General features: G+C 43.3%; 1 protein-coding gene across 2 annotated transcripts in view; it reads right to left on the bottom strand.

The window, feature by feature from the left end:
* The window catches only part of LOC148022987 (uncharacterized), a 69,138-nt gene extending 42,438 nt beyond the window's left edge, over positions 1-26,700 (bottom strand). The window contains exons 1-6 of one of the 2 annotated variants that reach the window (XM_087695944.1): positions 26,226-26,700; positions 10,841-10,953; positions 10,655-10,711; positions 10,421-10,516; positions 10,241-10,311; positions 8,571-8,613 (exon numbers count right to left, since the gene is read on the bottom strand). In XM_087695944.1, coding sequence (XP_087552070.1) covers positions 8,571-8,613; positions 10,241-10,311; positions 10,421-10,516; positions 10,655-10,711; positions 10,841-10,953; positions 26,226-26,661 — 816 coding nt within the window. In that variant the 5' untranslated portion in view covers positions 26,662-26,700. The remainder of the gene's footprint in view (positions 1-8,570; positions 8,614-10,240; positions 10,312-10,420; positions 10,517-10,654; positions 10,712-10,840; positions 10,954-26,225) is intronic. The other variant, XM_087695945.1, reaches the window with a different exon arrangement.
* Between the last annotated feature and the right edge of the window lie 242 nt (positions 26,701-26,942).

Here is a 26,942-nt window from a genome sequence, read left to right on the forward strand (position 1 = left end):
GATGCACAGTAAGTCCTTTCGAGCACATGGAGGATCGATTGGCGCTACAACCTCCTGGAGATCGTCGCAATGCCAGCAGCAGTCTTCTCCCACCTATTTTCAGGTATAGTGCCTACCACGGCCCGCGGTTCTGCAATCCGCTCCATCAAGAGACAATGATTGTTTGATACCATCTCCTCGTCAGTCCGCTCCTTCGAGAGACAGTGGCTGCTCGACTCCTTCCTCTTCTTCGGCTACCCTATCCGCTCCACTGAGAGACAGCGACCATTGCCCACCTCTTGCTCATTCTAAGCCCCACCCTCGACTACTTAGGTTCGAGAGGCTATCTCTAGGAGCTCTTCAGCATCCCAGATACCTTCTTTGGCACGACCGGCAGCACTTCCTTCATCATCAGACATTTCGGAGTCCGTGATCCATGAGTTTTTGGATTCCTTATCTACTTCAAAGGGGGATTTTGAGGGGGCTGTTATTTCTTTGCCCTCAGAGGGGGCATCTACTTCTTCTTTGACTTCAACAGGGGGCCCTTTATCTCCAACCTCAGCGGGGGAACCTACTCCCCATGACATTCCTCACCCATTCTCTACTTTCTTGGGGTGGCTATCTTCAACCAATCATCTCTTATACTGATACCCACGATTTTCAGGTACCACCTAGATTAGGACCTTGGAGGCTCAACCGTGACTTGGTGACGAGGCCTTCGTATTCCTTCCAGCATGCATGCACGCAGCTAGCGGCTTCTCTCCCAAGGTTGAGTTTCGGGTTCTCCAGTTCACTCTGTCTATTGTTCTTTACTGCAGGTTACCTTTCAGGTGAAACTCTTGGATCTGAGGAATCCTCTACATCTTCTTCCTCCTCTTCTCTTCTTGCCTTGGTCACTTCAGCATGGAGCCACGTCTCGAGATCGAGTACGAGCATATCCTTATGGTTCTCAGCACCACACAAAGTCCGACATTCCTCCTATGCATTGCATGTTTTCATCATTTTTTGTACTAGGGCGCTTGGGCAAGTGAACAATTTTCCCACGAGGGACACTGTCCAAGTGGCACCTGCTGCATGAGCATTCTTCAGCATATAGCATTGCATCTCCACCTCACTCTTCTCTTGTTTCCCTTTTTGGGCCTGGGAGGGGGTGTTGAGAAACCCTTCACCCGCAGTTTGCGTTTTTGCATTTCTACGTTTTGCGTTTAGGGTTTGCAGCCCCAAAAGAGGCGCCATCCTAGACTGACTGTGCCTATTTATAAGCCACTCTCTCATTCATTCCTCACGGCTGATTCATTCAGTCCGTCATCTCTTCTCTCCAACCTCTCCACTACCCTCACACCCCTTCAGGAGGACATCGCGGTTCGTGGATCGTGGCTATCTTCATCATCTTCCTTGTGCTACGGCACCCTTGTTCCCTTGTATCACATTCACTCCATGATTCAGAACTTCATCCTTCCATTCAGAGTTTCTTCTCTCTTCTCTTCTCTTCTCCATGTTTGTCGAGTTCACCCCGTGTTCCTCCCCGCCAACGCTATTATCTCCCTGGTACGTCATCTTTTGACATCAGCCTGATGTCTCTTATTTCAGGATCTTTGGGTGTGACACCTATGTGCACATCCCGAAGACGCAATGTGACAAGTTTGAGACGGCTTCCTGATGACATGTCTTTGTTGGCTACAACTCCCAGTCCTAAGGTTATCACTTGTATGATCCTGTAAAGCGAGATGTCTACACCAGTCGAGATGTGCAGTTCATGGAAGTTCCGACCACAAAGGGAGGTGAGGAGCACCCCAACCTTGGAGATCAAGGGGAGAGTTGTGCTCCCAAGACAGTTCCTTTGGAGCCAAAGCTTCTTGATGGAGATTCTTCTTCAGATTCCGAGTCTTCTCTTCCAATGGCCATCCCAATGGAGATCCAGCCAGTGGATGTTCCAGAGTCTTCAGTAGATGGGGAGCACCGAGGAGAGATCCGGCCTCCTTGTTGGGCTCGTGACACCCTCCGTGATTCAAGGATCGAGGGGGTCCTTGAGGAGTGGAAACCGTAGGATGGACTGCAGAGGTCATGGAGACACCAGACACATTCTACAGAGCTTGTTTGCTCTAACTATTGTTTGATCTCCCATGTTATGCAAGATAGAGAGCCTACATCAATGAAGGAGGCTTTACAATCTGATCATTGGCAAAAGGCGATGGAAGCCGAGTTGGACGCTATTGAGCAAAATGGCACTTGGTTCCTTGTGCCTCGTCCCTCTCATAAGAAGGTGATCGGTGTCAAATGGGTCTCCAAGTCCAAGTACCATAGTGATGGCTCTTTGGACAAGCACAAGGCTCACCTTGTTCCTAAAGGTTTTGCACAATGCCCAAGTGTTGACTTCCATGATACTTTTGCCCCTACAGCTCGCACGGTGACTATTCGTGATGTTCTTGCCTTGGCTAGTCATAGGAGATGGCTTGTTTTTCAATTGGATGTGAAGTCGGCCTTCTTAAATGGTGATTTGAAGGAGGAGATCTATGTAGAGCAGCTTCCTAGTTTTGGTTCTTGTGATGGGTAAGTTTATAGGTTAAAGAGGCCTTGTATAGCCTAAAGCAGGTTCCGCAAGCTTGGAATGAGAAGATTGAGTCGTTTCTCCAAGCCAAGTTGGAATATCGGTGTTCTAGGACCGATCCGGAGCTTTATGTACACACTTCCAAGAGCGGTCATGTGTTGTTTGTTTTGTATGTTGATGACTTGATTATAGCAGGTGCTCAAACCCAGAAGGTCGAAGAAACGAAGGCAGCCCTACACCAGAAGTTCAAGGTGATGGATTTAGGACTTCTCCATTTCTTTTTGGGCCATGAGATTTATCAGTCTCAGTGGGGGATTTTCATCTCTCAATAGAGATATGTACAGGAGCTCTTAGTGACTTTTGAGATGGAGGATTGTCAGTCCATTTCTACTCCTATGGATCTGAACTGGAAGGCCACTTCACACACAGATTCTCCTTTGGCGGATGCTACTTGCTACCGTCAACTGATCGTGGCTCATTGATTGGGCTCCTCAACACACGAGTTGATTTATGTTTTGCTGTCGGTCTCTTGGCTGGGTTCATGAGTGCACCTCAACAGGTGCATTGGCAAGCTATTCAGAGGATACTACGATATCTAAGGGGGACCTCCGACTTAGGGATTCATTATCCAGCAAGTACATGTACTTCTGATCTTGTTCTCTTGCAAGTTGGAGTGATTCAGATTGGGTTGGCGATGTGGATCAAAGGTGGTCTACTATAGGTTATTGTTTTACCTTGGGTGCTAGTGCTATCTCTTGGAGTAGCAAGAAGCAATCTACGGTAGCCCTATCTTCAACTGAGGTAGAGTATCGGCCTACGTCTTCTACCACATGTGAGACTGTGTGGCTTCGACGGTTGTTGGAGGAGCTTGGCTGCCCCCAGACTCATCCTACTATCTTGCGGTGCAACAATGATGGTTACATTGCTTTGGCACGGAATCCCGTATTCCATGCCCGGACAAAGCACATATCCAGTACCACTTCATCATGGAGAAGCTTCTGGATGCGACTATAGATGTGGAGTACTGCAAGATAGAGGACAGTCTTGCAGATTTGTTCACGAAGGCGCTTCCCCACGCTTTTCTTCGGAGACATGCCAGATCCCTTAGCCTTATGACAAGTCCAAGATCTGAGAGGGAGTGTTAGAGATTGTCATTCCCTAGACAACCAAGAGTGTTATAGTGTGCAGAGCAGGACAGAGCAGCAACCACATCATCACTGCCAGGGCAGATGCCACGTGGCAGTCTACAATCGGATAGGTGCAATCAGACAGTTCTGCACCAATCGGCTACATTTAATGCAGCCGATCTAGTCATTATTTGGCATTTCTTTTCTTCTATATATACAGCTCTCCAGCACATTGTTTCACACTTGTATCTGATAGATTTCAGCTTCCTAGTGACGGAGACAACACTTGGGGTTAACCAAGATCGAGGTCCTCAAGGCAGAAACATACGCAAATATTCTCTTTGTACACGTGTATAATTTTGCATCCTTATACCGCATTCTTCACTGCAAATTTTCTGTGTTTCACTATCTCTTTCTCTCTCTTCTCTCTCTATTCACTCTTTGTCACGATCATTCGCTTCCGCATTGCTTCACTCTGACACTACTCAAGCTCACTAGAGAGCTCCTTTCTGCGTGTTGCGCTACTTACAAGGGACTGAATCCTATAGGATCATGTATGGCTCTCACTTGATAGAGTAACTCTGATTGGACGAGAGATGTAGAGTCTAGATGCTCCATTATAGGCTTTGCTTTCTCCCTCGAATCGGAAGCTATCCCATGGAGCAGTAAAAAGCAAGCTACCATGGCCTTATTTTCTACAAAGGCTAAGTATCATACACTTTGTCCTCCAGCTCAAACAGCAGTTTGGCTCCCTTGCTTGTTGGCAAAGATTGGCTTTCAACAAACAAGACCAAACAGATGCGCGTGGATAACTAGAGTGCCTTAGCTTTGGCCAAGAACCCTATGTTTCATGCTCGCACAAAGCACATCAAGGTTCAATACCACGTTCTTCAAGAGCTGATTGTGGATTATAAGTTAGCAATGGCCTACTATCCCACCCATCCAACAAATCTCTTCACAAAGCCTTTTCCCCAAACTTCTATGCTTCATCATATGAGGTTGTTGGGTCTTCAAACACTCCCAAGATTTGAGATGGGTTGTTAGCTCGCCATATTTTGGTTGTGAGCTCCATCAAAGTCTGATGGAGACATTGGAGCTCTGATTGTGTTTTCTCATTCAATTTTGTGTGCATTTCTCTCCCAAGTAGTGTTAGGTGTGTTCACACTCGGTATGTAGCCATTTTCCACCTTTGCCACGGGCTGCACAGCCTCTTTGTCAATGATTTGCCACAGTTGGTGCCACATCAGCATTTTCACTAGCATTTATTGCTGGTCGGCCAGATTTACCAGGCCGACTACTATTTTTGGTGGCATTTTTCGATAGGTTGGCCAGTTTGGCTATTTTGCTACTATTTATAACAAGCAACTTGTGTGGAGTAGATCATTTGTGTTTTCTACAAGTTGCACACTCTGACACCCATCTCTGTCTCCATCTCTAGTGATGACATCATCTTCAACCTAATCCAGTGCCCTCACTCACACTTTGGGCTATGTACAAGGACTGATCAGTCCATCATTGTATTCAATATTCATTTCAGATTTAGTGCAAATCTTTCTTCCATTCCTCCTATCTTTCTCTTCTTCTCCTTTCTCTCTCTGTTCGTGTTCCTCTGTTGCGCACTCTCACAATACTATCTATCTTAACTATCCTAAGTGGTAGTTACTCTGTCTAGGAAGTCCATACAAAAGGAGAAAGGACATCAATGGGTAGACTATGAGATTATCAAAATTTTGAAGAATGTTACTCTCTGTAAACTTATGACAAAATTGTATCCTAAAATGATTCAAAGAAAGAAACGGCAAGAAAAGTGAATGCTTGGGCAATCTCTATACAATTCTTATTCTAAAAAATAAAGCTTGTCTAGTTTGTTGGGAAAGAAAGGGGAGGACCCAAGGTGCAAGAGGGGACCATTTCCGAGTCAACCACTTTGCATATTGTCAATAATAACAACCTAAATGACAGTGGTGAGTCAAGTATCAGTTTTGCTGCTTTCATTCAACAGGGTGATTAATGTTGTTGCAACATTGGGGTTGTTTCCAAGCTAGAACACTTTGCATGTTGTCCGTAATGACAACATGCTAGCACCCTTCAATGATGCTAGTGATCTAGAGTGTTGGTTTGGTCCTATCGATTGAAAGGTTGATTTGATTGGCGGTGCTAAAGTATCTGTAAGAAGTGGTGCAGCAATGGAAGCATAGACGAGTGCTAACATAAACTATTAAACACAAGACAGAAGAGGAAGAAAGAGAGAACACTGCAAAGAAGAGAACTTAGAGATGTGCTCAGGAAATGGAATCCATATACCAAACATGAGACAGTCGCATACAACAGTGAATCAATGGCTGCGTGGGCACTGGCACTAGCTCCTCTCTCCAACAAAGTCCATCGAATGAATGATGATGAATGATGAGGAGGAGAAGGAGCCCCAGAATAAATAGGCCATAACCAACAGCTGGTTGGCCAGAATTTATTTGGCATAAAATGCCAAAAACCACATGAAATGACCACAATAAAAATGTCTAAAATACCAACAAATGTTCCCAGCCCTGACAAGCATGCACAAACTCACACATGAGTTGACAATCTTGCTAACAATATCAAGGTAAGGGTGTTGTGAGCACTGCAGAAATTTAGACGACTTCCTCATAGCTAGCTCACGCTGTCAAAATGGCACTGCTAGAGATGCTAAATATAGTGTTCTTGACTTGCTAGCTAGAGGTGCTAGGAGTTGGACGTGCCAAGCTGATCTACACTCAAGAGCAGCATGAACTAAGATATATGAGTTGCCTAGTGCAAAGCTGATCCTGGATTTGGGTAACTTGAAGTAGGAATGATTGGATCGTATCTTTGGTTTAAAACTTCAGTTGCCGAAGCTAGCCATAGAGAGTAACGGCTCTCATGGTGGAAGGAGCCTCGTACATCAACTGCAACTTCAACCATACGTCTGAAGCTATCCTGCAAGAGGTAACCGCCAGTAGGACTTCTTTGGAAATACATCGAAGTAAGCCTGAGTAAGCACGGGCATCCTTCGAATCCCATGTAAGCATTGCTTCCTCATGGTTGTCTTCATCAAAATCAGCTGGAACAGGAGAAGGTTGTTGAGGACATGCAATAGCTCCGCCAACCACGTACCATAACCGCTTCGATAAACCAAGCCTTCATCACTGCACTCCACGTGTAATAATCAGGTCCATGGAGCTTGTTATCAGTGGATGTGCATGGAGGAGCCATCTATAGAGGATTTAGAAGAGAAGTAGAGAAAAGAAGGTATTTGGAGAGGGAACACAGCCAAAACACGAGCACAGACTACAAAAAACAAGAGTTCACATATAGTATAACCCAAAATCTGACCAAAAGAAGACAAAAGTTGTTGCAAAAAGTCAAAAACAGCAAAAACGGCCTGAAGGTACAATTGCCCAGCTAGGAAGAAGTCAGGAACACCAAAACGCAAGCTAAGTACTGCCACAAATAGGCTAAAAAACTATCACAACTGCCTGGAAACTGAAAACGCAAGCAGTAGAGGGGCTGTAGACAGCAAGCGATGGGAAATCTGCAGAAAACGCAAGTAAAACAAGTCACCTGGTTGGAGTAGCAGTCACCTAATCAGCAAGAGTGAAAGCAGTCCTGAAATCAGCAAGAAAACACAGCAGGAGCACAAATCCTGAAATCTGATACCATGTCAGAAGTGGAGCAGCAATGGAAGCGTAAACATATGCTGTAATAAACTGCTGAAACACAAGACAAAAAAGAAAGGAAAAGAAAAAACACAATACAGATGATAACTCAGATGTATGCTCGGGAAATGGAATCCATATATCAGATATGAGACTATCGCATACAACAGTGAGTCACTGCCTGGGTGGGCACTAGCACCGGCTCCTCTCTCCACGGGACCTCCAGGTGGTGACCTAAACTGACTGAGGAGGAGGAGCCCAGAATATATATAGGCATGAATAATGCCATAAAATATGTCAGGTCGGTCAGCATTAAATGCCACAATGGCATAAAATGCTACACACTAAAAATGCCTAAAATAACTACATAAAGTGCCCAGCCATAATATATGCTCAGACTCACACATGAGCTGACATACTCTGCTAACACAGCCGACACTTTGTATTTCCCTAGATTGGAAAATCTTCCTTGAAGGAACCTGACAAATCTAAGTCAATGTAATCCTGGTGTTCCTAGACTCTATTATGATCGATGGTCTTTGCTCTCTCTTATGATGTGTGAATCAAACTTCACAGCAAGTAAAGAAGAATAAATCAGTTTGCAGCTCATCGTGCATTTGCCATGGATTTCAAAATCCCTTGCACAGATGATTCTGCCATTGACTTCATTGCCTTGGTGAGGCAGGAGCCCAATAAATATTAGCTTCTCAGGCATTCCTTACTAAGCTTTCATGTTGACCATTAAACGCCTAGCTTGCAGATCTGCAATAGAAAGAGGGCTCCACATACCTCCCCATTCCTAGTTGAGCCCCTTTGGCAGGGAGGAGTGCTCACAGACAAAGGAGATGGCTTGGCAGCTGTAAGCAGCTGCATGAGCATGAGGACTCTTGGCCTGGCACAAGGGAAGGTCTGGATGGCAAGCAACACAGCAAGGGGAGGAGGGAGAAAAGAGCACATAAGAGAAAAAGAAGTCCCAATATAAACTGATTAGCTACCAAGCGAGTACAACACATCACTGTAGAGGTCTAGGACACACTTATAACTATTATTAAAATAGCTTAATGATTCTTTGACACACAAACACAATAAGCATTAATCAAAAATGTTTACAAGAACTTCATATAATTTGTGTTAGCTCACACAGAACCATGCAAGGATTCAAATAACCAACCAAAAAATTGAGGGTTTGAGAACCAATAAAGTCGGGGGGTTGGGGGGGGGCGGCTTGATGGAAAATCAAACCTTGATGAATTTGGCAGCATCTGGCCCATTTTGCACGTCAAAACTGAAAATCATTACAACAAACAATAAGACCAATTTATATAAGGTTGATATTGTATGGACTTCAATCAGCCCCTATTGGGAAATTCCAAGTAAAAGTGACTTTTTTAAACTGGCAATCTGTTACTGCTGAGACATGTGATAGCATAATATACTGAATAAGAGAATGTACATTTGAGAGCCTATTCTGATATAAGGGCATGCTATTCGTTTGCATCCATTGGTTTTGTGGAGGGTTAAATGCAAATCTTGACAGGGATCCATTTCATGCACTTCACATGTGCATCTCACATGTGCACAACTAAATAATGCTAAGGCTAAGCATAGGAGGAGAATCATGAAGGAGCTTGTGAAGGTCGTTTTGCATTTAAGGACACTAGAAGATTTTGCAAAAAGAGTACATGTGACCCAAATTAGAGAGGGATATTACCTGTTGGTTGAAGTCATGCATGCAATGTTAAAAGATGGGTGAAAAGGTTTTGAAGTATGAACTTAGAAGGTCTATTTTGGCACATGATGTCTTTGAGGAGTGGGGGATCGATGCTATTAGACCATTGCCTATCACAGCCAGGAAAAAGGTGCATATACTCACTGCAATGGACTATCTTTCAAGTGCCCACACACTAGAGCCACTATAGGTATTATGACAAAGGATACTGGGAATTTCTTCTATGAAGACATAAGTTGCAATTTTGGAGTACCTGTTGAGATCCTATTCGGTAGAAGACTTGGGCTTCAAGAAGACTTGTAGATTTCTTGTGCAAGAAGATGAAGATGAATCACAAGTATAGTACTCCTTACCATCCGCAATGCAACGATATGAATGAGAGATTCAATGCAGAACTTAAATGATCATCCTAACAAAGATGACACTAGAGAATAAGATGTCTTGGAAGCTAGAAGTACAAATGCACTATGGGCTTACAGGATGGCCGTGGAGTGGTAATAAGTTTGTCTTTCCAACTGTGTTTAGGAAAGAAGCTCTTCTTTCCGATTGAAGTACAATTTCTTTCTTTGAGGTTAGTGATGATGATATATAATGGAATTAAGGCAATGAGGGCAGACAACTAACCAGCAGCGGGAGTGAGGTTGGAAGTCAACATGCAGCAGCATAAATGGCTGGAAAAGCAAATAAAGCAATGTCACAGTCCTGGCAACAGAGTTTGGAGAAGGAAATGATGAGAAAAGGCAAAACGCAGCAGGAGTGATGCTGGCGATGGGTAAAATCAGAGAAAGGCGGCAGCTCTGGACCCAAAATGCAGGCTGATATGGGCAAGGTGGCAGCTGGCTATGATAGCAATGGCAAGATGATGATGATAGGAAAAATGTAACAGATTTATGGCAATTTCATAGGTAACAATAGTGACACATGCTACAGACAAAATGGTTGGCCCATCTGACTGAATCACAAAGACAGATGTTCAATTATCTTAACAAAAAACCTTTTTGAAAACGGCTGCTTTTTTTTTTCTTTTTTGCAAAAGCAATGAAATCTATTTCATAGCATGCATTCATAAACAGTATTGGATAGTTTAAGTCTTTTAAAACACCTAAAGAAACATTATGTCCTCGAAAATGATGATAATGATGACATCCACTTTCAGTATCATGTCAAAAGATTTTTTTCATACCTTATGTCAAATGCAATTAGGCTCTCAGTGTCAATAAACTTAACTATTGGTACACGAGCTTTTCCAATGACCTACAAGCACATCATTAACCATCCTGGCCCTCAGCACAACAATTCTTCTCACACCCATTCAAGATATTTCAGAACAACACAACCTCATTACTGTAAGCATGTTAGCAACCTGCAAATTTTTAGCGATTGAGTTCTTGACTAAAGCCTTTGCAAGAGCTCTCAAGCCTGATTGGATGTCAGAACACCCTGAATCAAGAATCACAACCTACAACATAAATGGAGTTATGAGAAGAACCAATCAATCGGTAAATCCCTTTTTAAAAAAACCTTGACCCCTATTAGAATAGCTTCCAGACCAAAATGACAGAGGACTTATGAAAGCTATGGAGATGTCATGGCTTACATCAATGTCACTCGAAGGCAAATAGAGCCCAGTTGCAAAAGAGCCAAACACTTTGACCTGTCACAAAATCCAACCAATATGCAGTAGCTCTTTTTCTGATGGGTAACAGTGGCAAGCATACTTAAAGCATAGAACTGCAATCACTTGTTAAATGCGTAAAATGACTGAAAAGGAGCAGAGACAAACTTGACATTGTTTCCATATAGATTTAACAACTTTGGCAACTCTTTCAACTGCAGAGGTTCGCAACTGATGTTCATCTGGAGTTGGTGAAATCAGCTTACAGAAGTTCACAATCTCTAGAGCCAAAAGCATAAGCATGGATGTTATTGACAGGCAAGCCGGAAGAAAGACCTTCAACACAACAATAATAAAACAAACTAATAGATATAACAGGTTCCTGACAATAGAAAAAAGGAAATTCAATGACAGTCTGTACACAGTCACGATACTTTTTAGGGAACTAGATGTACAATGTAGTTTGCTTTATTTGTTGCACAATTTCTAGACCTATTTTACACCATTACTTTGAGGTAATTGGATGTACAGTGTAGTTTGCGGTTTCTAATTTGCATTTTTTCAAAAGCAATGGACCAATTTGTACAGCCTACACCCAAGCAACCACTTTCTAGACCTATTTTAAACCTTTTTTTAAAGGTGATCTGAATGTAGAGTGTACTTTATAAAGCCAGTTCAATCATCCAAGACAGCCACAACAATTAGGGCTTTTTAGTCGGTCCATAGGTTTACTTTGTGAATATAACTACTCTTCGGTCTCTCTCATCATTGAACGTTACATCAGTGATGGGGTCTTTATCTCTTCTCTCTTCCATGTATATAGATCCTCTAGATTTTAGGTTTTCCCCATACATTCAAGCCTTACAGATTGGCTAACATGGAGAATAGTTATTGTGCAACTCAGCATAAACCAGCAGCAAGCCAATCAGACAATCAGCACTTGAGTCAACTGTGGCCCACCAATAGGCCCAATCAATCCAATAGTCAATCTAGAGCCTTGCCACAAAAGTACTTGAGCCATACCTTGCAGTCATTCAGTTGTGCAACGACGCAAGTAATGTTGAGCTTAAAAATGCATTATACAATGATTAGCTATTTATTACAACCCCAAAACACACTTATTACCAAAGTTATCATTAAATGACCGCTTTCTTAGAGAGTGTCTATGTCCCATATGTCAAACCCCAATTTGGGAGGATTTGCTCATCTATAGATAGACAAGCTGCCCACCACTCAGCGCATCCTTGTTTGCAGATTGTTGGTGCCCTATTCTCTGCTGTCCACAACTGTTCCTAGCAGATATAACCGTTTAAGTAGCTATCCATCATTAGGCACCTACATCCAGCCTTCCACCAAACAAACCCTAATTTGGGAGGATCCACTCATCTATAAATAGACAAGCTGCCCACCACTCAGCCCATCCTTGTTTGCAGATTGTTAGCACCCTAGATCTCTGCTGTCCACACCCCTTCCTAGCAGATGTCACAGTTCAGGTTGCTGTCCATCATTAGGCACCTACATCCAGCCGTCCACCAAACACTGGCAATCGGCTCACAGCCCTCTCTAGACACTGCATTTGCTGCTGGCAATAAACTACAGCATGCTGGTGGCAGTTTCCAGCCTTTGCCATCTCTCAAGGGATCTCCAATACCTTGCGCTTGTTGCTGCCAGGTGATCTACTGCCTGCATTTGCAGCTTATCTGCAGCCACTATCATCAGCAAGAAAGTATACAGCTACATTTTCTGTTTCTGGCCTGTCACCTACTTCATTCTGGCACTTTTCTATGCTCCCCCACCATTTATTTAAGCAGTCCCAATTGTGTTCAGCCTGATCCAGACTCTCCACATCTGCATTTGCAGCTGCCAATCGCATTCAAAGGCTGTCTGCTATGTTTCACAATCCATGCCGAGTACAGTACACTCTCCAGTTCATCCTCTCTACCCCAATTCTTCAGACACATGCGTTCAAAGTTCTATAATCACTCTGCATAGTTTATTTAACCTTCACTACATTGAGCATTGTATCTATTCATTCATATTTTGTGTTCATTGTCTCTGAGTTACCCTAATCCTACTGAGTTCTATCATCAATTTGTGCTTTGTCATACGATTGTGTTTTATTCTATGTTGGAGTGATGCTTTACAAGTAAAGCATTGGACCTCCACAGCAAGCACTCATGCCTACTAATCACCCAGCTAATCTACCGCCTATAAGCACTCAAAGAACATGAAAACAAAACCTCAAGTAAATCCAAAGCAACAAGATCCTTGCAGCCAAAGATGGTCTACCATAACCTCAGAATGACAACTCGAACCCTAATCACATCAGTATCACCGAAGATACTTGCACACATGCATTGTCTCAATATCAACCTCAGCACGAGTACCAAGCAAGAAACATACCTTGTCATATCCACCACCTGCAACACATGCCCCCCTTGCATGCCCTCTCACTAGCAATGTCCTAAACAAGATAAAAGCGTACCTATCAAGCTTGAACCATCACAGTTCCGTGAGCAAAAGTGCTTTGTGCATGTCATCAAATCTCGCGCCATGATACAAACATCCACCTACGACCAACCTGCACACAAGACAAGACACAAGCTATACCCACAAACATGAAGGGACTGAGCATCAGACTCATCTCCCAGCTGTAGAGCCAAATGGCTTCGCCCCTGAGCTTGGGAGTTGGCACTCTAGGTCATAACCACATCCAAAGGACTGTTATCCTATACCACCAATCCACACCATCCCAGTATACGGGTGCATTGGCCTATGGACCAAGAGTCCAAGAGTAATGATCTACACAACAAGGCTTTGAGTCCTATAAATAGGACTCGACTGCCTGAGCCTGAAGTGCCCTTAATACATTCGTACTAAGTCACTTCGTGACCATTGTGACCAAATACTAGCGCCCATCCAGATGTCCAAGGATGTAGCAATAAAGACCATCACAAGGCTATACACTGCTGCGTTTTGTCATACCAGGTCCAAAGATTGCTGCATTTTGACATATGATCTGCCCTATTGTTCTCACCTCTCTACATGTTGATATTTTTCATATTTGGCACATCCTATCACCTTTGTTGCCAATGGAAAGATGCTCACCCAAACCTCTACTTTGCAACAATGCACCCTCTGCATGGTTTGATCCTGTGGAATAGATGTTTAAAGAGCTCTACTTAGAGCTATGAACCTAAAAGAATTTCAACATATAGTTTTCCCTTTCTAGCTCCATCAGCCTACAATTGTTGAAAAAGGTGGTTCCCCTTGTCACCCAAGTGTAACAAGGCTATTCTAACTTTGATCTCCTAAATCTAAAGCAAGAGATCCCCTGAGCATGGTTGGAAAACAAGACTAGGTTGAAGGGCTAATTCATCAAGGTCATTTGTGGACTTGTGCATTAGTCAAATTCTTGACTTTGTCAAGGAAACTCTTGGAGCAAGTTTCCAACATTTTAAACGTAGTCATAAATTGACTAGGAACCAAGCAAGATCCATCACAAGAATTGGCCTTGAAAACAATGCTAGAATGAGGATGAAATCTACATGTTAGAGGCTAGTTTGGCATCTCATATTTGTTTATGTTGGTTGGAATGATTGACCGCTTTCTTGGCTAGTCTTTAATCTTCTTGTGGTTCACTTGCATTTTTGTATGTCGTTGTCCGTTTGGGTAGCCCCCGATTCCATCAACTTTGGAGATGGTCATCGCCTTGCTAACCAATTCACACTTTCCTTTAGTTTCCCCATCATATTCACATGCCAAGATTTTGTGCATACCAAAGAACTATGGCCAAGGTTGCTAGTGAGATCACTTGCATATAGCCTTGTGCTATTGGCAATAGTTCACACTACTCATACTCAACACCCTGGAGAAGCACATGGCAGTCCTTTAGGGTTCTAGATCTCCTACTCCCATCCCCCTCAACTCCTTGGAGAGGTCTTGTATCTATTATTGCTCTACTACACTAATTTTGAGCCTCTTCCATTTTGTTCAGCTCTAGCTAGCATTGCTAAGGCCTTGTAATGTTCTCAATTTTTCTTCTAGTAATATGATTTGGTCCTCTTCTTCCTTTAAAAAAGGGAAAAACATTTCGGATCCTAAGAAACAATACAAATGATTGTTCAACCACTCATAAAGTGAAAATTGATCTCATGTAAGTTGAAGATGTCTTTTGCGTGTCAATTGTCAGCCTTCTTGATCAATTGTCTCTAGAGTTTTGTAAAAGGGCAACACTAAACCAATGCGTTTCCGCATCTCCATCCGCAATGCCTGTGTGTGTGCTAGAGCTAGTAAATACGATGTCGTGCTGCTGCGCATCCGAGCCGTAAACACCTCCATTTTTGTTGTGCATCTGTGTTATCTTTTCGCGTGTGTTTCATTGTGTTTGATTGCTGCATTATCTTTCCGTCCTTTTCAGTACCTGCATCCAATGTACATACTCCACTTGTGTGTTTGTGTTTGTGTGTGTTTCTGTTTGTGTGCATGTTGTATGTGTGTCAGAAAAATATGAAAAACTAATGCCAAAGAATATTATCAAGCTGTTAATTTCAATGATGAACTCCAAGAAAAGTGCTGGATATCGTGGAATCAAAGGAAGCTTACATTTAAGCTATGAAGATAAAGGTTGCACGTGAACAAGGCTAACGTAATATGCGGGATAAAGCATTTTTTAAGAAGATACATTGGCACTACATGCAATGGAGATTATGATGGAGAGGGGTCCTTGAGACCTACTTGAAGGTCAAAGACAATACAACTCTTTAGTTCATCCATTGAGGAAAAGGTTACCAAGCAGCTGTAGATACATAAGGAGGAGGGCATGCTGTTGGCATTCTTGAGGATAAGCAGATCGACAAAATTCAAGAAAGAAAAGGTTCTAACCATCATTTGACCTCAGAGAACCTTAGATCATTCAGCCGATTATCTAAGTTCAATAGTTCCCATGAAATAGAGTTGAAGGAAGTCTCTCAAAAGCTGCATGAGCGAGCGAAGGTACATACTAGTGATATCATTCTGAAAGGGTGCGGAAACTCAGGCTCAGCGGCTTCTTCAATCATTAATAAAACCTGGTCTGAGCCAAAGGATAGGCCCTTGCTAATAGGAGCAACTAAATTTATTGGGCCTTTTTGGGGGCTAGCCTATTCTGGTCAAAGAGGAGCTTTTTCGCTCTCTACCGAGGAGAAAAAGGAGGGAGCTTAGTGGCAACGAAGGCTGCAGATGATCCAGATGAGGAGCTTGATGAGAATGAGAGCTGACCGCTGGACTTTACATTGTTGTTGGTAGCGAATGGGGCAAGATAAGGAATCTTGTTGACACTTCTGGCCGTCAGATCAAATCTGTTGGGCCTTCAGTTCCAGTTGAGGTCGAAGGCTTGAAAGGACTTCCTTTAGCAGGAGATGACATTCTTGTAGTTCGTAGTGAAGAAAGGGCCAGGAAGTTAAGTGAGTCTAGAAAAGAGAGGTTTGAACACGGAAATCTGCAAAAAGCAAAGCGTTTGGGAGTACAAAAGGAGGCATAGCACCTCTGCCCTCGCGACGTTGCGATCTCAGCTTCTCAGAGGTCCACACAATCATTGATTTTTGAATGGTGAGGATGGTCTAATGGGTCTAGAGACTGGCCGCTCTAGAAGATCGAAGAATTCAATCAAATCATCTTCTACGGTGCTCTGTGATCTTGTTGCATGTATTGAAGACTGGAAACAGCAAATCAAGGTCAAACACAACATCCCAGCCAATCAACAACGGCTAACTTTCACATCACAAGTCCTAAACAAGGAGACACTCTGCGGAACTCCCCTATACATGGCACCTAAAATCTTGGATTCTAAAAGATATGATGCAAAAGGCTTCAAATCACATTTTTCTAGTTCTAGAGTATTGTGCAGGGGGTGATCAAGCTGCCTATATTCATCGCTATGGGAGAGTGTCTGAGATGACTGCGAGACATTTCATGCGCCAACTAGGTGCTGGATTACAGATCTTACGTGCAAACAATCTAATACATAGAGATCTGAAGCCCCAGAATCTTCTTCCATTGTCAAATGATGGAGATGCGGTCCTGAAAATAGCAGATTTTGGATTTGCAAGGTCTTTGCAACCACAGGGAATGGCTGCTGTTGAGTGCCACCAGGCACAGAAAGTTATGAACTGATCGAAAGGCTTGCATACTATGGTATCACTTCAAATCTTGTCCTATACTTCACAGAGGAGCTGAATTTACAAACAGTTTTTGCAGCCAAAAGTGTGAACATTTGGACTGGGGTCATCACCATATTGCCTATCCTGGGAGCCTTCTTAGCTAATGCATATTGAGGACAATACAACTAAGTCCTGAATCTGGATGAATTACTTGGTGCCCTGAAAAGCAAGCTCTTACGCTTTATTGTAAAGCAGTGGACAGATTGTAATGCTTTGTCATTTATTTTGTCTCTATACCCATAAGTCTTCAACACTGGTCTATGAAAAGAGCTTTATCAAAACATTGCAGCCGAGAGACGCTTAGCCTATGCAAATTCCTGCACAAACTGGATGTTCAGAATGAGCACTCATGGATCTCTTGTAATTTACTTGACAAGCAATATAGTGATCGTTGGCATCAAAAATTGAGATCTTCTTGTTAGCCTCTTTCCTTGCTGTATCTTGAACCCTGTGTTCTGCAGCTCTTGCATGAACTCTACGACATTTCTGGTGAACCCGACGTGAAAGCGCTGCGTCAATTTCCAGCAAGATGGGAGACTCGCAAGAAGAGATGACGGACGAGAATGTCATAAAGCATCTGTTTCAGTCATTTACATCCTATATGCAGCAACAAGCACACGCGAAATGCGATAGTGATGCCATGGATGCCTTGAAGGCTGTCCAACAGGAGATGAAGCAGTTCAACGGCCAACAAGTTTCAACTTACCTGCATTTGTACGAAGAAAAGATGAAGTTTTTTGGGGTTTCTCAAGACATTTGGAGCCGCTACTTCTTGCGGATCGTGGTTCGCGCGCTTGAAGTCCGAATTTCAGAAATTCAAGGAACACATGCTGGTTGGACAGAGTTTAAGAAGGCATTAAAAGATGAATATTTTCTGGAGGATACAGGTCTTATGAATCGCAGGAATTTCTTAGCATGGGTTTCTATGCCTAATAAGGGACTTTCAGTTACCGCCCTTCTGCGAGAGTTTGAGAGCCGCTATGATCAGTTGGATGGAACTGAGCAGCAAGCTTTGGAAATGCAGAAAGTGGAATTATTTTTACAAGCTGCTGATGCTGATTTACAGGAAAAGTTGGATGATCTTTTGGAAGATCAAGCTACCGATTCAGGTTTAAAGACCGAGTGGAGACATGTCATTGATGCTATGAATGCGCTTGTTAAGAAGCAGCGGAGGAGGGTGCGATTGCATCGTAATACAGGATCTGCTTCTGAAAAATCCTTGGAGACCTCTACTTCTACCCCTGCTGCAAGTTGGCAGATTTGACGATAGAGGCAGTTAAAGCTGAAGTTGGGAAGTTAAAAGAGCAACTTATGTCAGTACCTGCTGTAGCACCTGCTCCAGTGACTGCTTTTCCAGCTGGCCAAAGAAAAGGGAGACGATGTATTTGGTGCGATAGTACAAAGCACCAACACTGCAGAGATTGTGATGCTTTTCAGGAAGCGTGTAAGAAGAACGTAGTGTTCTGGGGACAAGATGGGAAGATATGGCTGACAGAGACTGGTGCTCCTCTTGACACGAACTTTGGTAAGGGAGGCATGAAGAAGCTCGTTGATGATATGGCTGCGCGATCAGCTTATGTGAGTGTTAGAGGAGATGCTTCAGCTTATGGAGTCCAGCTTAAGCAGAAATCAGATGGAGACTCTGTTTTATGGTCCTCTGCCTTGGAGATAACGAGAAGAGGGAAAGTTCAAGCATCCACTATGACTTGTGTGGGCTCCAGCATCCGAGGAGAAACGGGATGGGATTCTCCTGTTGACAGGTATTCTATTTTTGCTTATATAGCGAAAACACAGGGTTTAGATGCCATGGTTGAGGAAAAGAGAATAAGAGATGAGGAGGATCTCAGCACCTCCAAAAAGACTAGAGGGGGTGACTTTGTTTCACCACCTGTTACAGCTCCACCTATGACGAGTTCTCCAGCTCAATCAGGTCGTGAACAACCTATGGCAGACAAGCAGATGAAAGAAAAGAGACAACCAAGAAAGGAGCCAAGATTCAAGCTCTTGTCAGACCTTGATATGCAGACGGATATGAGTAAGATTTTTCATGAAAGAATTTTAAATAGTGAAGTCACTTTTACTGTTGAAGAAGCTCTTGGGATTGCTAGAAGAGAAATACAGGATCAGATGCAGGATCTTTTGCGGAGGAAACGACATGCAATGGAAGGACCTGCTTTACAAGGGTTATGGCATGGAGCTCTTGGGGAAGAGCATGATGATGCAGTGATGGTTGAGAATGCTTCTGTCAATCCGCAGTTGGAGAAAATAGTTCAGCCTATGCAGTATGAAGATGATGATACCCCTATCCTCATTCCTCGTAGTCATTTTTCACACAGTCATTAGGCTAGAGCAACCACTGAGACGGTGGTAAGGATTAGAGAGAAACAGATTCCTTTGGTCGCTTTAGTCGATCATGGTTCTGAGATTAATCTTATTGGTCGAGGTGTTTATGAGAGTGGCAAGTGGCCTATGGATGCAGAGCATGGCTGGCGCATGAGAGCAGCCAATAATACTTCTGGTGATATGTATGCTGCTTGTCCGAGCATCAGAATTTCTATTGGAAATGTTGAAGAGGATTATCATTGCTTTGTTCAGGATTCTTACTCTTATCCGATTATTCTTGGACAGCCTTTCATTATAGAAGCAAGAATGGAGACGAAAGTGATGGATGACGGCTCAGCCTATGCACGGATACGCAGTAAGGATGGTATGTGAGCTGTTCAGTTTATGATTGTTGGAGTAAATCATCCGAGAAACAAGGACTCCTTGCGTGAGGCACCACTACCTGCGAAGGAGTTGGATTTTCATTAGGTACCGCTGTCTTGCGAGACGCCAATGGTACGGAGCGGAGAAAAGAGGAGATCTCGTCTCCTGGCAGCCAGTCTTTCTCCACTAATTTTTTTGGTTTTTCTTCAGATAGTTCAGTGAGTTATCAGAAAATTTCAAATTTGTCTAGAGCTGCCAGGCAGTACATTGGTCGTAAGGAGAAAGAGTTGAAGACTGCAGGTATTTTGCAAGCAGAAGAGCATGTGGATGGGCTGTATGAAGGAATGTCTTATGCAGATACATTGTCTGAAATGGGAAATATGCTGAAAACTGATGTATGTAATGGTTCAAGGATCATACCTGTGCAAACCTTGGATATGTATCAGGAAATTTCTGATTTTATGCTGAAAACAGAGTCAGAGGCTGAGAAAACTCAGCAAACCGAATCTATGGCTAATCTTGATCAGCTTTCAGAGTTGCAGAGGGCTGAAACCTTTCAGCCAGCAGAGTTAAATGCTGGAAAAATTCAGCATATAGAGTATGAGGCTGCATCATGACAGTCCACAGAGCAGAGGGCTGAAACCTTTCAGCCAACAGAGTTTAATGCTGAAAAATTTCAGCATACAGAGTTTCAAGCTACACCCATGCAGTCCATAGAGCAAAGGGCTGAAATCTTTCAGCCAACAGAGTTGAGAGTTGCTGAAAAATTGCAGAAATTGCAGCAAAGAAAAGAGTGCCTGACTGATGCCAAGGTTGACACGAAGTATAAAACAGTTGATAAGAAGGTTAAACCGGTTGCAGGGCCGCTTCCTCCTGATAGTGATGAGCAGATAGAAAAAGCTATGAAGCAGCCTATGTTGAGAGATCCTGCAAATATTGGACATAAATTTATAGCTGAAACTCTTGCAGAATTGAAGATTGGAAATGATGATTTCTTGCTTCCAGTGGAAAAAGAATGTTTTAGAGAGATGCTTGGACGACATGGCAAGGCATTTGCTTTCTTTCCTCATGAAATTGGCTGCATTAGTCCCGAATTGGTTGCGCCTATGGTCATCTTCACTGTCCCTCATGTGCCATGGAATATACGTCCTATACCTGTGCCTAGAGCACACTTGCCAAAGCTGATAGAGTTGCTGAATGAGAAGATTAAGATGGGGATTTTGGAACCCTCCTCTGCGCCCTATTCTAACAGGTGGTTTACTGTACCAAAGAAGAATGGAACCTTAAAATTTATTCAGGATATGCAGCCCGTGAATAGAGTGACAATCAGGAATGTGGAAACAGGTCCAGTTGTGGATGAGTTTGCCGAGGCTTTTGCAAGACGAGCCATCTATTCCCTAGGTGACTTGTATTCTGGTTATAACCAGTTTCAGCTTGCCTTGGAAAGCAAGGATATTACCACTATGCAGACACCTATTGGTCTTGTGAGGATATGTACCTTGCCTCAAGGTGCCACCAACTCAGTTGCTCATATGATGAATGCTATGCATAGAGTTCTGCGAGACTATATTCCACAGTATACCATGCCTTTCCTAGATGATGTGCCTATTAAGGGTTGTGCAGAAGAAGAAAAGAATGAGAATCTTGATTTGCGAGGATGTAGACAGTTTGTGGCTGAACACTTGGTTGCTTGTGAGCAAATATTGACACGATTAGAGGAGGTAAATTTGACTCTTTCAGGGCTGAAATCTGTCTTTGGTGTTAATGAAATCATCATAGTTGGGCATATGGTTGGTTATTATGGCAGAAAGCCTTCACCTGCAAAGGTGGATGCCATAGGCAGGATTGCAGAGTATTGTTCGACTACTTCAGAGGTGCGGAGATTTGTGGGAGCTTGTGTATTTTACATGATTTGGATTCCTCATTTTGCTCACATAGCAGATGTTCTCTATCAGCTGCTTCGAAAGGGGCAGAAGTTTCATTGGGATGAGAAGCATTCGAAAGCCATGCGTAAACTTAAGAAGCTGTTGCAGTCAGCTCCTACTCTTCGCAAGGCGGATTATCAGTGTGGACGGCCAATCATGTTGACAGTTGATACTAGCCCTATTGGCATAAGTTGGGCAGTGGGACAGGATGATGTTGATGGGAACAGATATGCAATCCGTTTTGGAGCTAAAGTTCTTAATGAGCGGCAGAGGAGATATCCGCAGATTAAAAGAGAGTTGTGGGGAGTAGTCACTGCACTGAAGTGTGATAAAGGGTATTTTATTGGTGCTTCAATTGTTGTGAAAACAGATTGCTTACCTTTGCTTGGCACGATTACTAGCTGTTCGACTCCAGATATAGCGATGCTTCGGTGGATTGCCTACATCAAATCATTGAATCCAGAATTTCGACACATAGCAGGAAAAGATAATCCAGTTGCTGACATGCTGTCTAGAGCGAGATATGAGGATGAGGAGTCAATGCTTGCAGAAGATGATGAGACAGAGTTTGCAGCTTCTGTCCTTGTTCATGATTGTCATGTATCTACTGTTGAAGCCTTTACTGAAGAACTCTATGTTGGCGAGTGGCTGCAAATTGGTCAGTATCTGAGTTCATTGACTCGAAGAGCTGATTGGACAAATGATGCATTCAAGAAAATCAGAAGAAAGGCTTATGGGTATTTCTTGAAAGATGGTTTTCTTTGGAAGCACCCAAAGAAGAGAGGCGGCCTACCCTTGAGAGTAGTTTGTGAGGCGGCGATGCAGATACAGATTATACGAGAGTTTCATGAGAGTTCTTGGGCTGGACATAGAGGTGTGTGGGCTACCTATGAGAAAATCAAAGAAAGATACTGGTGGAAAGGGATGTGTAAGGATGTTTCCCACTTTGTGGAGACTTGCAGGGACTGTCAGCTTTACTCTTTAGTGCGGCATCGCGATGAGTTGCATCCGACCTATCCGCTATGTATGCATTATAAGTGGGTGGTAGACTTGGTTACTTTGCCAGTGGGACTTTGGCAGATGAGATATCTTGTCTTGGCCAGGGAGGATCTTACAAACTATGTTGAAGGCAAATCTTTGCGGACGAAGACCACCACTACAGTATGTAAATTCTTGTTGGAAGAAATATTTTGCAGGTATGGATGTATAGGCAAGAATACTGCTGATCGTGGAGAGCTAGATACAGATGAAGCTAGAGAATTTTTCTCACGGCTTGGGATTAAGTTGGCTCTTACTACTGCCTATAGTCCAGAGGGGAATGGCAAGAGCGAAAGAGGACATCCGCCGATAGTTAAGGCATTGGCAAAAGCTTGTAGAGGTCGGATTGGAGATTGGCCGAGATTACTACCTTTTGCATTGTGGGCAGACCGCTCTACACGTAGCGTGACTACTGGATATATGCCTGCAGAGTTGATGTATGGGCAAAAACCTGTCATGCCTACTGAAATTTGTACTCTCACGTGGAGTGCTCTTCCTTGGCATGAGAATTTATCAAGAGAGGAGCTTCTAGCTCTTCGGATTCGTCAACTAGAGAGAAGAGCAGAAGATGTGCAGCTAGCAGTTGATCGTTTGAAGGCAGCTCGACTCAGAAACAAGGACAGGTTTGATTTGAGGCATCGCTTGCAGCCTAGAGCCATAAAAGAGGGAGATTGGGTTCTAGTCTACGACAGTAGCCTAGAGAATCAGCATAGCAACATGAGAAAAATGGTTCAAAGATGGTTTGGACCATATGAGGTGAAACAGGTTTTTGACAATGCTACCTATGAGTTGGCTGAATTGGATGGGACGGTATTGAGGGTGCCCATTGCTGGAAAACGAGTCAAGATTTTCAAGAGAAGAGAAGATGAAGAGTATGCACTTGAAGCATTGGCTGAAGAAGAGCAGTCAGAAGAAATTCTAGCAGAAGAAACAGAGAATATGGATGATGAAGCTGATGGAGAAACAAGTCTACCGGAAACTGATGAAGGACTGGACCTGTTTGTGAACTTAGACGATCATGGATAGTTGGCTCATCCGGAGGATGAGCAGGTTTAGAGGGGGTGGATGTCGTGCTACTGCGCATCCGAGCCGTAAACACCTCCATTTTTGTTGTGCATCTATGTTATCTTTTCGCGTGTGTTTCATTGTGTTTGATTGCTGCATTATCTTTCCGTCCTTTTCAGTACCCGCATCCAATGTACATACTCCACTTGTGTGTTTGTGTTTGTGTGTTTCTGTTTGTGTGCATGTTGTATGTGTGTCAGAAAAATATGAAAAACTAATGCCAAAGAATATTATCAAGCTGTTAATTTCAATGATGAACTCCAAGAAAAGTGCAGGATACTATGGAATCAAAGAAAGCTTACATTTAAGCTATGAAGATAAAGGTTGCACGTGAACAAGGCTAACGTAACATGCGGGATAAAGCATTTTTGAAGAAGATACATTGGCACTACATGCAATGGAGATTATGATGGAGAGGGGTCCTTGAGACCTACTTGAGGGTCAAAGACAATACAACTCTTTAGTCATTGAGGAAAAGGTTACCAAGCAGCTGTAGATACATAAGGAGGAGGGCATGCTTTTGGCATTCTGGAGGATAAGCAGATCGACAAAATTCAAGAAAGAAAAGGTTCTAACCATCATTTTACCTCAGAGAACCTTAGATCATTCAGCCGATTATCTAAGTTCAATAGTTCCCATGAAATAGAGTTGAAGGAAGTCTCTCAAAAGCTGCATGAGCGAGCGAAGGTACATACTAGTGATATCATTCTGAAAGGGTGCGGAAACTCAGGCTCAGCGGCTTCTTCAATCATTAATAAAACCTGGTCTGAGCCAAAGGATAGGCCCTTGCTAATAGAAGCAACTAAATTTATTGGGCCTTTTTGGGAGCTAGCCTATTCTGGTCAAAGAGGAGCTTTTTCGCTCTCTACCGAGGAGAAAAAGGAGGGAGCTTAGTGGCAACGAAGGCTGCAGATGATCCAGATGAGGAGCTTGATGAGAATGAGAGCTGACCGCTGGACTTTACATTGTTGTTGGTAGCGAATGGGGCAAGATAAGGAATCTTGTTGACACTTCTGGCCGTCAGATCAAATCTGTTGGGCCTTCAGTTCTAGTTGAGGTCGAAGGCTTGAAAGAACTTCCTTTAGCAGGAGATGACATTCTTGTAGTTCGTAGTGAAGAAAGGGCCAGGAAGTTAAGTGAGTCTAGAAAAGAGAGGTTTGAACAGGGAAATCTGCAAAAAGCAAAGCATTTGGGAGTACAAAAGGAGGCATAGCACCTCTGCCCTCGCGACGTTGCGATCTCAGCTTCTCAGAGGTCCACACAATCATTGATTTTTGAATGGTGAGGATGGTCTAATGGGTCTAGAGACAGGCCGCTCTAGAAGATCGAAGAATTCAATCAAATCATCTTCTACGGTGCTCTGTGATCCTGTTGCATGTATTGAAGACTGGAAACAGCAAATCAAGGTCAAACACAACATCCCAGCCAATCAACAACGGCTAACTTTCACGTCACAAGTCCTAAACAAGGAGACACTCTGCGGAACTCCCCTGTACATGGCACCTAAAATCTTGGATTCTAAAAGATATGATGGAAAAGGCTTCAAATCACATTTTTCTAGTTCTAGAGTATTGTGCAGGGGGTGATCAAGCTGCCTATATTCATTGCTATGGGAGAGTGTCTGAGATGACTGCGAGACATTTCATGCGCCAACTAGGTGCTGGATTACAGATCTTACGTGCAAACAATCTGATACATAGAGATCTGAAGCCCCAGAATCTTCTTCCATTGTCAAATGATGGAGATGCGGTCCTGAAAATAGCAGATTTTGGATTTGCAAGGTCTTTGCAACCACAGGGAATGGCTGCTGTTGAGTGCCACCAGGCACAGAAAGTTATGAACTGATCGAAAGGCTTGCATACTATGGTATCACTTCAAATATTGTCCTATACTTCACAGAGGAGCTGAATTTACAAACAGTTTTTGCAACCAAAAGTGTAAACATTTGGACTGGGGTCATCACCATATTGCCTATACTGGGAGCCTTCTTAGCTAATGCATATTGAGGACAATACAACTAAGTCCTGAATCTGGATGAATTACTTGGTGCCCTGAAAAGCAAGCTCTTACGCTTTATTGTAAAGCAGTGGACATTGTAATGCTTTGTCAGTTATTTTGTCTCTATACCCATAAGTCTTCAACACTGGTCTATGAAAAGAGCTTTATCAAAACATTGCAGCCGAGAGACGCTTAGCCTATGCAAATTCCTGCACAAACTGGATGTTCAGAATGAGCACTCATGGATCTCTTGTAATTTACTTGACAAGCAATATAGTGATCTTTGGCATCAAAAATTGAGATCTTCTTGTTAGCCTCTTTCATTGCTGTATCTTGAACCCTGTGTTCTGCAGCTCTTGCATGAACTCTTCGACAACGAAATATATAGGTGCATATGCTAATCCATTTGTGAATAGGTCACCAAGAGCATCACTAACAACAGAATTCTGAAACACTGCTGAAACCTGGTGGTTAATGCTTCAAATGCAGTGTAAATGAGTCACACAAATTACAATGTGAGGCAAAAGTCAAAAAATCTGGGAGAGTCTGTTTCCATACACTTTAATAATTCCACAGACATAAGGAGAACGTTTTATCAAATGAACGCCTGCTGATATCAACCTTGATGAAGCTCGAGTAAATGGCTACGCAGTGGTCTTCCTCTTCCTATTCCTCTTCTTAGCCATGGCGCGTCTAGAGACACTTCCTGGGGTGTCTCCTGGACAGACGTCCCTGCGACAGCAACAGTCGGTCCATCTTCTCCGTTCCCCTCGCCGTCATCCGGCAGCAGAGAGAGGTACTCCATCTCCTCATCTTCGACGGCCGTGAGCGAAGAGGACGGATTGTCATGATCGTCGATGACTCGGCGGAAGATGACGGAATTATTAGTATCTTTGTCTTCAAGGTGGGAGCGGGGGGGGCTGTTACCGTCATGCCGCTGCTGGGAGCTTAGGGTTTCGAGGAGAAGGTTCTCATCATCTTCAAGTACGGCCAAAGGCTGCACTGCGTGATAGCTGAAAGCGACGGCATCGCCGGGGGCGATGTCCTCCCCTGCCATGGCTCCCACGAGAAAGAAAGCCACCCGCTAATAACAGTATCTAAGGCAAAACAAACTGGTTTGACTAAAACGCACTATTTAAAATATATCGCATTACCAAAAGAGGGGATAAAAAGCGACAAGGAAAAAAGTCTGTATTATCGAGCATAAGCGTAAACGGTCAAGGCCCAAGGGCCCCCTAGGACGGCCAATAGGTGTGGTCAATGGAGAGAGGAGGCTCAATGCACAATATTTGAACTTGTTCATGACCCACTCATAAGAGAAGAATACTTAGCCTTCCA

This window comes from Lygodium microphyllum, chromosome 16, assembly GCF_053477565.2.
Source record: "Lygodium microphyllum isolate KBCC chromosome 16, Lygodium_microphyllum_v1.1.10, whole genome shotgun sequence".
In the NCBI taxonomy this organism is placed as follows: domain Eukaryota; kingdom Viridiplantae; phylum Streptophyta; class Polypodiopsida; order Schizaeales; family Lygodiaceae; genus Lygodium; species Lygodium microphyllum.